This window comes from Lutra lutra, chromosome 9 (assembly GCF_902655055.1).
Source record: "Lutra lutra chromosome 9, mLutLut1.2, whole genome shotgun sequence".
NCBI lineage: Eukaryota > Metazoa > Chordata > Mammalia > Carnivora > Mustelidae > Lutra > Lutra lutra.
Genome location: NC_062286.1, coordinates 120,406,710 through 120,419,739, shown reverse-complemented (window position 1 = coordinate 120,419,739; position 13,030 = coordinate 120,406,710). Strand labels below are relative to the sequence as shown.

The 13,030-nt window shown below is 51.8% G+C and overlaps 1 protein-coding gene across 1 annotated transcript in view; it reads left to right on the top strand.

The window, feature by feature from the left end:
- The window catches only part of TRPC4AP (transient receptor potential cation channel subfamily C member 4 associated protein), a 70,933-nt gene that overhangs the window by 56,954 nt on the left and 949 nt on the right, over positions 1–13,030 (top strand). Inside the window, exons 10-18 of the mRNA XM_047747219.1 lie at positions 2,183–2,314; positions 4,288–4,346; positions 6,355–6,456; positions 7,559–7,642; positions 8,718–8,808; positions 9,884–10,024; positions 10,971–11,079; positions 11,680–11,792; positions 12,705–12,911. Coding sequence (XP_047603175.1) covers positions 2,183–2,314; positions 4,288–4,346; positions 6,355–6,456; positions 7,559–7,642; positions 8,718–8,808; positions 9,884–10,024; positions 10,971–11,079; positions 11,680–11,792; positions 12,705–12,911 — 1,038 coding nt within the window. The remainder of the gene's footprint in view (positions 1–2,182; positions 2,315–4,287; positions 4,347–6,354; positions 6,457–7,558; positions 7,643–8,717; positions 8,809–9,883; positions 10,025–10,970; positions 11,080–11,679; positions 11,793–12,704; positions 12,912–13,030) is intronic.

Genomic DNA, 13,030 nt, shown 5'->3' with positions numbered 1-13,030 from the left:
AGGCAGACAGAATGGCAGGCAGAGGCAGAGGGAGAAGCAGGCTCCCTGACGAGCAAGGAGCCCGATGCGGGACTCGATCCCAGGACGCCAGGATCATGACCTGAGCCGAAGGCAGCTGCCCAACCAACTGAGCCACCCAGGCGTCCCACATTCTGGTTTTTCCATGAAGCATCTAAGTTTACCAGTTATTCATGTATCCTTCTAGAGACATTTTATGCTTATAATAAAGCAAATGTATTCCTCTTTCTTTTTTTTTTTTAAACACAATCAATAGTATAGCATGTATGTATTTGCTCTCTTGTTTTGTTGTTGTTTCTTTTTAAATATTTTATCTATTTGTCTGACAGCACAAGCAGGGGAAGAGAGGCAGAGGGAGAGGAGAAGCAGACTCCCCATTCAGCAGGGAGCCTGACACAGGGCTCGATCTCAGAACCTTGGTATCGTACCTGAGCCGAAGGCAGACACTTAACCAACTGAGCCACCCAGGCGCCCCCATGTTTGCTTTCTTAGTATTGATTCTTGGTGAATGTTCACTAAATGTGAAAAGGCTCAATTCTTTTTTACTGGTACGTTATATCCTTCTGAATGGATATACCATAATTTATGCAACTAATCCTCATTGATGGGGAATATAGCTTATATCTGTTCTCTTGGTATTGGAAATAATCCTACCATGAGTGACTTTATACATATGTCATTTAGTATGTATGTGGATCTGAGAATAAATTCCTAAAAGAATCGCTGGACAAAGGGACTATGTGTTTGTAATTTTTAGAGATATGACCAAAATGTCCTCCTTCTGCAGGTGGTACCCCAGTATGCCCTCCCGGAAGCAGCAGTGTGAGAGCAGGCCCGAGGCCCAGCTCACCGACACAGTGTTATAAAACTTTCTTCTTTACTAATCTGAAAAAAAGTGGTGGTGATTGGAATTTCTCTTACTATTATAAGTGAGGCTTATTACTTTGTATACATCGAAGAATATCTTATATTTTCCGGTCTCTATCCTTTGCCCATTTTTTCTGTAAGGTTGGTCTTTTAGTTTAAGATATTTGTAGCATTCCGGGTGCCTGGGTGGCTCCGTTGTCAAGCAGCTACCTTCGGCTCAGGTCATGATCCTGGAACCCCAGGATCAAGTCCCACATTGGGCTCCTTGCTTGGCAGGGAGTCTGCTTCTCCCTCTGACTGCTCCCCTCTCATGCTCTCTCACTCTCTCAAATAAATAAAATAAAATAGAATTTTTTTTAAAAAAGAAGAGATTTGTAGGATTCCTTAGAGAGGAAATTAGCTTTTTGCCTGTGACTTGAGAGTCACAGTATGGACTTTGAGTCATGGTATGGACTTTGCTTATTGTGAATTTTGCCACAGAGCATTTTTAAAGGTTTACATACATGGTTGAATTGAATGGTTTTCTGTTTTGCCTTCTAGATTTACTTAATAGACTTAATACTTTAGAAAGTCTCTCTCATTGTGTGGTCATTTTTTTTTTAAGATTTTATTTATTTATTTGACAGAGATCACAAGTAGGCAGAGAGGCAGGCAGAGAGAGAGGGGAAGGGAAGCAGGCTCCCTGCTGAGCAGAGAGCCAAATTCGGGGTTCGATCCCAGGACCCTGGGATCATGACCTGAGCTGAAGGCAGCAGCTTTAACCCACTGAGCCACCCAGGCGCCCCGTGTGGTCATTTAAAAAAAAAATTCTTTGCGTATATTTTTCTAGGATATTTAGCATTTAATTTTTTTTTTAATGTTTATCTTGCCTCCAGTTGAAATTTGTCCTACTCCGAAGCATGAGGGCTATTTTTATTTTTTAATGATATGAGGAGGGAACAAACTAGAAGGACTGAGAGATTTGATTAGGGTTACAAAGTTCATATGTGCTGGAGGTGGGAGTCAAACCCAGGGCTCTCTGAATCCAAACTCATGTTCTTAAAAGAGGACCCACCGTATAGTATGTCTCCTAGGAGTATTGTGGGGAATGTGTGAGTGGAGAGTAAAAGTGTATCTGTGCATAGTGAGAGTGCAGTGAGGGGTAGGCTAAGCGGGGGATTTTCTTTAAACCTCAGCAGTCCCTACTGACTATCTCTCTCTTTGTCCTAAAGATTGTTTTGTACATGCCAAGCATGAGGCTTTGATGGATATTATTAGCGCGGTTGTTGTAATGCTTTTATCTTCCTACCCCATCCAGGTTCACAGAATGATCGCGGAGTTCAAGCTGATCCCTGGGCTCAATAATTTGTTCGACAAGCTGATTTGGAGGAAGCACTCAGCATCTGCCCTTGTCCTCCACGGTCACAACCAGAACTGTGACTGCAGCCCGGTGAGCAGGGGGCGTGGCAACAGATGAGATTGACTTGAGTTCTTTCAAGATCTGCTGCCCTTTGAAATCTCATTTTTTAATTTTTGAGTTTTAAAGATTTTATTTATTTAGAGAGAGAGAGAGAGCATGAGCAGAGAGGAAGGGCAGAGGGAGAGAGAGAAGCAGACCCCACTGAGCAGGGAGCTCAATGTGGGGCTCGATCCCACCCTGGGATCATGACCTGATCTGAAGGTAGACACTTAACCGACTGAGTCACCCAGACACACACACACACACACACACACACACACAATTTCATATATATATATATATATATATATGTATATATATATATATATTTTTTTTTTTTTAATTCATAAAGTCTGTATAATCCCATAAGTGGAAACTGCCTTGGAGAAGAGTCTGCTCCTGCCCTTCCGCTTGTGCAGAAATCCTTTTGGAGGCCCTGTGGCCAACTTTCTCTTGCATACCTCCGAAATGGGGCGCTCGCTATTCTCTAGGAAGGGTTCGTCACACCATGACCTAGTAACAAGTTTTCCCTTGTTTTGTACTCTTCCCCCATTGTATCGTCCATCCATCGGTAGTAGTTTTGCCCCCTGAAACCTTGCACCACCAATGGTCTGTAGCCAAAAAGGGCTTTAGGATGCTTTCTTTTTTAAAGGGGCCAAGGGCTTGCCTCTGCCTGGCCTCTCTTATGGTGTACTGGAGAGAGCATTGAACTGGGTGTTAGGAGGCCCATGTGCCGCTCAGCTTGTTAGGAGAGCTTGAGCGAATCACTGAATCTCTGAGCCTATTTCTTGCAAAAGGAAGGTCCCACTCCCTTGCCTGCTATCTTCATGGGCCATGTGGAAGCCTGGTCACCACCACGAAGGGGCCGGTACCCTGGGACTTGAAAGTGCCCCACAGCCATCAGTGCTGTAGGTCCTCCCTGGTCCCTGTGCCATGGTCTGGGGACTTTCCTCCATGCCTTATCTTCCAGCTGACTGGTTTTCTCTTCAGCCTTGTCAGATTTTGCTTCTCAGCCCATGCATCTGAGTTTTTAATTTCAAGTGAATATATTCTGCATTTTGAGATAGCTGTTTGTCAAAAGCTACTTGGTATTTATTCATTACATTAATGTTCTGTACTATTGCATTCCATCTCTTTTATTGCTTGTAACATACTTTTTTTACGGTCTCGGATTGCTCGTGAGGTGCTAATGTTTGTATTTGAGTATTCAGACTCATCTTGGGGTGGAAAGTTGCCTCATGCTCTGCAGTGTAGCCTGAGCCCTGGAGGTTTTTCTGTAGAGCACTTTGCTTTTGTCTGCTGGGTACACTAGGTGTACATGTCCCAGGGCAAATTTTTACGTTGAGCACCTTGGCCCTGGAGGTGTGAGCCCAGCAGCCTTCTCCTGCAGGCTCCCTCCACCACCAGCACTATCCCCACAGAAAGAGGCAGCCATGCTAGCTCCCTGGGCTGGTAAGTGGGGGTTTTCTAACCCTTCTTTTCACGAAATGTATATGCTTCCTGGGCTTTATATGGGCTCAGGTTTCTGTCTAGTCCCTGCAGGGCATTTAAAACCCAGCTCCTGGGTAAGTAAGTGTCATTTCCACTTCTCCATCCTCCCCGAGCTGCCTACCATCTGCTCTCATGCTTCCTACTCTGAGCCCAGTCCTTTCTTCATCTCTGATTCCCGTGGATTTTCCTTTGTTAGGAACTTAGCCTCACATTTTAAAGAATTTCAGTTATTTTTTTTATCCAAGGTATTGGCAGGGGTAGGGGTTAGCAGGAGGGGTCCCCATTAGCTTCCTCTGCTATTGGCCAGATGTGGAGGTCAGCAAAGGGTTTCTGACTTAAGAGAAGTCCTCATTGTGCATGAAGACAAAGGCTCAGAGAATCAGTGACACGCCCAGGCTTTCGGCAGAGTGTTCTGTTTTCTTTGGGAACAGCATGACCATGGTTTGAACATCAAGGGTACACGTGTGTTCTAGGACATCACCTTGAAGATACAGTTCTTGCGGCTTCTCCAGAGTTTCAGCGACCACCACGAGTAAGTACAAGCCGTCCCTGGAAGGAGAGCTGTTGCACCAGCTTGTCTCATCTGCCTGTCCTATCGATCACAGCCTGGGAGGACCCGGGAGCCCTGCGAGGGCTCAGCCACCTCAGCCAGTGTGGGCGGCCGCACTCACGTGACGCGCTGCTGGGCGCTACTGCTGGCACTGCCCTTCCTTTGTGCGCGGCCCGGTGCTGAGCTTGCCCCGGGCCCTCACGGCCAGTCTAGGAAGTGAGTACGGATGTCGCTGGCCCCTTGTTACCCTTGTTGCCCTTGGAGTTGATACATCTCTCAACTCTCTGCCGCTCTGAACGAGGAGCTGACAGTGTGGCTCTTCACGGGGACCTCAGGTGGGCAGAGTGGGCTGAGTATTTATTGAACGGGAAATAGTGTTCAGCTGCACGAAGAGATGTACCCATTCCCATTTTTTGGAAACACATTTCGCCTTCTCATTTTTTTGTTTTCCAACCTTCAGTGGAGAATATATAAGAGAATGATTCTCTGATATAGGAAAAACAGTGCAGGGGAGGAGTGAGTAGCAGCTGACCCTTGACCTTGGCACTAGGGACAGTGTAGTGGGGACTTTGGTGAGCTGGAACACACAGGCAGTACTGCTCCGCTCTGGCCCACTATGGGTATATAGGAAACTGGACCCGTTGTCGCATAGCTTCTGAGTTTTTCCCCCAAGGGAAGCTCGAAATTAAGATTTCTGTGAAAGGTCCTAATTTTAAACATTGGCTTAAATTCCTCTGAAGCGTTGTATAAGCTACCAGAATGTGCCTGAGGACAGATGTGGTCCGGGGCCTCCACTTTGCTTTTGTCTAGGTCGCGTTGACCATCCTCTTTCAGACGTTCTCTGTCTGAGGTTCTCCAGGAGGTGGGTGAACCCTCTGAAAATGGCACCAGTTTGTTCTGATTGTGCACTTTTTGTTTGTTTGTTTGTTTTTTCTGAGGAATTGGGTGCCTAACTTTCATCAGACTCTTAAATCTGAGCACTTGTATGTGCTAGGCTCTGGGGAGATAGTGAGGAGTGGAAACAGCTGTGACCCCCACTCTCATGAAGGGCACAGACCTGAAAGGGAGAAGGACATGAATCAGAGAATGTTATCATTGAATGTATGGTGACAGATGACGATAGTATTCTGGCGGAAGGAGCGTGGTTCTGAGAGAAAACATTTGACAGGGGTCGTGACCTGACCAGAGGGCTGTCAGGAGCTCTTCTCTGCAGAAGTTAACTTGTCAGCTGAGATCCAAAGGGTTGGCAGTAATAAACTGGGTGAAAGGGAAGAGTGAGAGGCTGACTGTTCCAGAAAAATCTACTGCAGGAGGGAATGCCGTGGTGTATAGGAAGGCTAGTGTGGCAGGTGATGTGAATGAAGGGGGAGTTGGCTCAGAGCAAGGCTGCGAAGGTGGTTGGTGGCTGAGCCACAGGGCCTTGTGGGTTGTGTTGGTGGGCTTGGCTTTTATATCATCAAAAGTTTAAAATTGTGGGGGCGTTTTTGACAGGGGAGTGACGTGATCAGAGTCCTGTTTCCTGAGGATCTCTCTGGGTGCTGTGTGTTGAATCAGTTCCTGGGAGAGACCATTTAGGAAGCTGGCTTGGGTGATACCAGGCCTAGAGGTGAAGGGCCCAGGATGGAGTGTCATAGCAGACTCGGGCCCCCTGCTGGGAATGCTGGAATAGGGCCAGGTTTGAGAAGCAAAATGGAGATTTTGATTTGGACATCATTGAGTTGGAAGTGCCTTTGAGAGGTCAAATAGGAATGTTCAGGGGCAAACAAAAGGCCTGGAGATGTTGAGGAAAGGGACCTTGTTGGTGAATGCGGCAGGTGGAGAGGTAGGAGGTAGGGCAGAGAGGCTCCCATGGCCGGAGCCCTGTTGCTGCCTCAGGGGCAGGTGGTGTCCGGGGAGGGCACTTAGAGGATTCTCTGATTCTCATCGTGGGACATGGGAAGGTGACTAGCCCAGTGCCTGTCCTTTATCCCCTTCAAACCATGTGTTTCAGGAACAAGTACCTACTGCTCAATAACCAGGAGCTGAACGAACTCAGCGCCATCTCTCTCAAGGCCAACATCCCTGAGGTGGAAGCCGTCCTCAACACTGACAGGTGGGTGGCGGCAGCTGTGGCTGCACACGTGCCCTGGGGTGGTGCGCGCCCACAGACGCGTGCCCGAAGGTGTGGTACCGGTGGTTTCTCACTGATGGGCGGCTGCAGTGTCCCGGGGCATCACCCGCCTTACCTCCCTGGGGCCCCCAGCAACCCTAGGAGGGGGGTGCCGGCATCCCTTCCACTTCACAGAGCGGGGAACAGGGACTCGGAGAGGTCACGTGCCAAAGTCACATGTGCTCTGCCTGCTCCTTTGTCATCCACCTCTGCAGACATGCTTCTTTCTTGCCCTTTGTCAAGTCCCGTTAATGAGGTTATGCTTGTTCATCTTCTGAGCAGTAGGGAGGTCACAGGCTCATGGGGGTCTGGGCAGGGAGGACTATAACCAGCAACAGGAGGCATAATTCTCAGCCTCCATTTTTTTTTTTTTTTTTAAAGCAGGAGAAATCTGTTCAAATGAAACCATGCACACTCCATAATGTCTGTAGGGGATAAAAGTAGAGCTGTTCTATTTGAAGAGGGAACTTAAGGGCCCCAAACCCCTGCCTGCTTGACCCTTTCTCCCCTGTGATGCAGTCCGAGTCATTTCCTCGTCTAATGTCTTTGCTTCCTAGATTGGGAAACTGAGGCCCAGAGGCACAGGGACTTGTCCAAAGCCAGCTGGAGTGGAACATGGGGCCTAGGGTACTCCCTTTCTCACCCTACTGGCACAGACTTTGCCCCATCTGGGAGACTGTCACAGCATTTCAGACTCACTTTGGTGGAAACAGCCCTCCCTCTAGCAGTTCTGAGCATGGACTCTGGGTTTTTCTGGCCTCTGATCACCCGCTAGTGGGTCTGGGAAGGGAAAGCTGGTCTGAGACGTGGTGTGAATTCACTTGGCTCTTCATTTCTAAGACTGCAGGAGTCCTTGGGGTGCTCTGGGTCCAGGCAGAGCAGGGGAGCCTCCTGTCGCCTTGGAAATGTCTCCAGGTGTTTTCACCCACCGAAAGCAGCAGAGAGACCCAGCCCCATGGCCCCAGGACAACAGTAATCCTTCGGCCAAGTGGGGCTGGGCCCTGTCAGCCTCAGGTCTGTCGCCAGTGTCCCTGTTTTATTCCAGGAGTTTGGTGTGTGATGGGAAGAGGGGCTTACTAACTCGTCTGCTGCAGGTCATGAAGAAGGAGCCAGCCGAGTCCTCTTTCAGGTAGGTTTGGGGACTGGCACCTGCCACTCCTGAAGGGCCCAGAAACCTAGTGTTTCCCAGGTGGTTAGAAATACCTCATTTAGTTACCAGCTTCCACCCTGGACATCTGACTGCTGTGGGGCAGAGGGGGTCCGACTCAGCGGGTATGTGTGAGCTTCTGCGTACCAGCAGCGCATTTCAAGAACTGACCAGGCATTCACCAAGCGCCTACTCTGTGCTGGCGTTGGACAGACAGGTGGTAGGGAAATAGGAGCTATAGCCCCTGCCCACAGGAGTTCCCTGGGTTGCAGGAAACAAGCATGAAAAGAAACCGGTAGTTTTCTTTCATACTACATGAATGTAGTATGAAAAGGAGCAGAGCCAGGACCTGCCCCTGGAACTGAGGGATCAAAGGAAAGCCCCTTCCCTAGGTGGGGGCTGGTGGGGTGGGCGGGGAGGGGGAGGGCTTCTCAGAGCTCCTCCTGCTCGCCTGAGATGAGTCGTGAAGGCTGTGGGCAGAAGCTGGCTAAGGGAGGCATTCTGTCAGGGCTGGGCTGTGAAGCGTCAATAGGCTCCGTGCCCTCATATGCACCGCCCCCTGCAGGTCAGCTCAGCCCGACTTGTCCAGACTTCCCCTCATTGATCCCAGCTCTGCCCTCTGGGGCTACATCTTCTCTAGGACAGCCCATCAGAAGTGGCTCAGTGGCTCAGTGGCTCATCTGCATACGTCCATCCAGTTCCTCATGCATTCCCAGCCCCACTTTCCATTGTCCCCCTGTTCTTCTGAAGGGTCAAAACCTAGAGTGCATTTTCATATGTGTCCTATGTAGCCAGCCCTTTGGTCCTAGATCCCCCTGCTCAGAGACTCAGACCGAGCCAAATAGAGGACGATTCCCCACTGAACTGTCTGTTCCGTGAGGATTTATCCTTACCATGTCCCCAATGCCTAGTGTGAGGGCTGATGCCTAGCAGATGTGCAGTAAATGTCGATAAATCAAGAGGCAGCAAACATCTCCCAGCCCCTTGGTGAATAGAATATGGGACAGAAGAGGGCAGCCTTAGCCACCTGGGCCAGGGGTCAACATTTGGGTCGCAGGTTTTGGCAAGCCCGGGCTGTGGAGAGTTTCCTCCGAGGGACCACCTCCTATGCAGACCAGATGTTCCTGCTGAAGCGAGGCCTACTGGAGGTAATGGCCTGGAGGAGCCAGGGTGTTGGGTGTCCTGTTCTCCCCGCAGCCCCATGCGTTGCTCTCCTTCCTGAGCCCTAGACAGCTGGTCAGGAGCAGACCACTTCTCTTTATTTTAAAACGCCAATGCAGATTGCCCTAGGACTTCTCCCGAGCTTCGAGCTGTGGGTTCCCGTAGGTGCTTAATGGATGCTGGAGGGAGCTGGGGGTGCCTGTGCAGAGTGAGAGAGTCTGAAGTTACCCAGTAAGGCCTTTTGACCCTGAGGATATTTTGCTGTTGTCCAAAAATTAATTTCCTTTTATTATAAAATGGCCTTCAGAAAAAGAAAAATTTATAAAAGGCAGGGAGCAAAATGGCCAAAGTTATAATTGGTTTTTAAAAAAATCAAGGGATACAAACAAGGAACTGACCCATGAACTGTAAATCCATAATAAATTGATCCAAATTAGCATTCCTTCAGGAAAATGAAAAATGGAAGCAGTTGAACTATCATAGAAAACTTTAAAAAGTTAAATTGGCTTTATGTTCCTGATAAAAATTCATTAATTTTAGTATAAACTTTCTTATTCATAAATATGAAGACAAACCATGGGGTCAAAATGTGTCCCGTGCCCTTAAACCCTATGCTTCATTTACCTGAGTGGCCTCAGTGCTCAGGCAGTGGCCGATGTTCCTTCTGGAAACAGCTCCCCTCGCCTGCAAGCTGGGGAGCCCTGGGCAAGCAGGAGAGCTCATGGCTGCCTACCCCAACCCGCCCCCAACCTGCTGGTGAGGTGCATCAGGCCTGGTCCCACCCTTGGAGCTCCCAGCATCCCCAGATGAGAATCTAGACAGGGGATCTGGTTCTATCAACTGACGTGGATGCTTACTCGGAGCAGGTGTCATGTGGTCGGGGCTCTGTGCCTGGCCCTGGCGGGCGTTGGCAGGGGGCTGGGGAGGGTAGGGAGGGACAGGCAGCGAGCAGCTTGGATGAGCACAGCCTGGGGGCGGCAGCCACGTCTGCCTGTTGGCCCCAGGGCTCAGCCTTCTTCCTGCCTTCATCCTGTCCTCTCCCCTGTCCTCTCCCTCCCCCAGCACATCCTGTACTGCATTGTGGACAGCGAGTGCAAGTCGAGGGATGTGCTCCAGAGTTACTTTGACCTTCTGGGGGAGTTAATGAAGTTCAACGTTGACGCGTTCAAGAGATTCAACAAATACATCAACACTGATGCAAAGGTAAGACTAGCCCAGGCTCTGTGGGGTTCGCCACGGTGTTCCGAAGTTGTCATGGAGGGGTGCCTGGGTGGCTCAGTCAGTTAAGCATCTGCCTTTGGCTCAAGTCATGACCTCAGGGTTCTGGAATTGGGCACTGCATAGGGTTCCCTGCTCAGTGGGGTGTCTGCTTCTCCCTCTCCCTCTGCCCCCCACCCTGCTCATGTTCGCTTGTGCTCTCAAATGAATAAAGTCTTTAAAAAGGAAAAAAAAGGGGGCACCTGGGTGGCTCAGTGGGTTAAAGCCTCTGCCTTCGGCTCAGGTCATGATCCCAGGGTCCTGGGATCAAGCCCTGCATCGGGCTCTCTGCTCCTCGGGGAGCCTGCTTCCTCCTCTCTCTGCCTGCCTCTCTGACTACTTATGATTCCGTCTGTCTAATAAATAAATAAAATTAAAAAAAAAAAAAAAAGAAGAAGATGAAGTTATCTTAGAGCCCTGGTCCTTCCTTGCTAGTCTTCAGGTGCTGGTTTTTAATTGGAGAGCCCTGGGGAGTCAGTGGGCAGTCTTCAGTGAACAGTCGTTCTCCCCTGCTCTGTGCCGGGACTGCGCTAGACCCTGTGGGTGTACAGGGGTGGTCGGTGCAGCTGCTGGGGGTCAGTGAGACGGTAGGGGCCCGGGGCTTTGACCTGGCCCTGATATGGTGCGGTGGGTGCCGGGCTGAGCTCCAGAAGGGCACGACTGGGCCTGGTTGTTCACCTCCTGGGCTCTCTGACAGAAACACAGCTCAGGCCAATAGAGGTGGAAATGAGAGGAGCCCAGGTTTTGTCACCGCCTTGGTCTGACCAGAAACCACTGGGCCCGGGTAAAGGGGTGCCCCTCGTAGCAAGCACCACCAACCCCCCAGCCCCGGGGCCACAGCTCGGTGCAGCGGGAGCCTCCCAGCACCTTTCTGAGCTTGGCTCCACTCCAGTTCCAGGTGTTCTTGAAGCAGATCAACAGCTCTCTGGTAGACTCCAACATGCTGGTGCGCTGCGTCACTCTGTCGCTGGACCGCTTTGAGAACCAGGTGGACATGAAAGGTAAGAAAAACCCGTCCTGCCTGGGGAATCAGCCCAATGTGGCCGCGCCAGTGTCAAACACCCAGCGTCTCACAAGGACACACCACAGTGGCTAGAGGCACCTGTCCCAAATGCCCACATGGCTGGGGTCAAGGTCGTGGCTCTCTGGGAGATTTTCCTGGCTGGTTTGACTTTTCTGACATCTGTGCTTCCTTTCATAAGACATGCATTTTAATAAAAGTGAAGAAACTATTGTTGAAATCAAAATGCAGAAACCAGACATGCCCCGCCCCCCCCCCCCAGCTGGAATTGCCTGGGACGAGAGGGGCCAGGTGGTGAGCCGAAGGGAGGGAGGGCCTCAGAGGGAGGCGGCCCCTGCACCCACTGAGGGACTAGGGCTGGTGAACTCCTGCTGGGCCTTCCTGAGAACGTGGGCTCTTCCTGAGAGGCAGCACCTGCCTGTGTTCCTGCTGCAGCCGCTGCTCCTGTGGCCGCTTCCACGACCTGGGCTCCCAGCTCCGGAGTCGGGACCCCAGGGAGGGCATGGCTGGAAGCCCGAGTGGCGCGTCCCTGGTCCTGAGCCACAGACCAGCTTCCAAGCCTCGACTCTTCTGTCCCCAGTTGCTGAGGTCCTGTCCGAGTGCCGCCTACTCGCTTACATATCCCAGGTCCCCACTCAGATGTCTTTCCTCTTCCGCCTCATCAACATCATCCACGTGCAGACACTGACCCAGGTGAGATGCCATGCGGCCCCTGCGGTAGGGCCCCGAGGCAGGGCAGGGATATGGGAGGTGGCTCCCTCGTCTTGGAGCCCGATGGTTGATCTGTCCCACCTTCCCTAGAAGTGTATCTTGATCCATCTATTGGTTCCTAGGAAACCCTGCCAGCTATTCTGAGGACTTTTTCCAGTAAGGGGGCAGTGCCCCATTTTATGGACAGGGCCTGAGGGGGTAGCAAGTCTCCAAAGTCCTGGGTGGGTCAGCATTGGCATTGAGTTCTTGACTCTCGGTCCAGTGTTCTCAGCGCCCCTCCTCTGTGCAGGCTTTGGGGTTGGACTTGATGTTGCCTCCCACCCCCTCCCTGACTAACCATGGTTGTCCCTTCGTCAAGCTTCACACTCCTTTTCTAGAATGGGGGTGATGCTGTACCCCTCAAAGGTTGTCCTCTGTTCCTTCAGCCAACACACACTTGCTGAGGCAGGGAGCTGGGCTGGGGCCGCACAGTGAGCCTAACGGGCCGAGACTCTTCCCTTGTGCAGCCCCGGCCTAGTGCCGAGTGGGAGTTAGTGAGGCGGCCGCCCCTAAGGCAGGCCCCCTGCCCTGTGCGGGGATCCAGAGCTCCTTGGAAGAAGCGATGCCTCAGCTGACTCTGGAGGAGGAGTGGACTCCAGCTGGACCGACGACCAGGGTCGCACCAGGGTGGGGACGGGTGGTGGGTGGAGGGACAGGCAGGCACTCGGGTACTCAGGGCGGGTCCGCTCTCAGGCCTGGGCAGGGGGCAGCTCGGTGCGTGGCCTGTGAGCTCTGCCGGGGGCCCTACAGGGTCTGGGCGCAGGGCGCCCTCCCTGCCCCTGCGCAGCCTAGGTCCACCAGGGGCCGCCGGGGCTCCCCGCCCACCCCTGACTGGGATGGCCCGGCGCCTGGCAGGAGAACGTCAGCTGCCTCAACACCAGCCTGGTGATCCTGATGCTGGCCCGCCGGAAAGAGCGGCTGCCGCTGTACCTGCGGCTGCTGCAGCGGATGGAGCACAGCAAGAAGTACCCCGGCTTCCTGCTCAACAACTTCCACAACCTGCTGCGCTTCTGGCAGCAGCATTACCTGCACAAGGACAAGGACAGCACCTGCCTGGAGAACGTGAGTGTCCCCCCAGCCCCAGCGGGTGGGGCGTGGCCCCCGCCTGGGCCGTGCTGTGGGCAGCTCCTTGTCCCCTTATCAAGGCCCTCTGCGTGGTGCTGGGTTCCACCTGGGTCCTC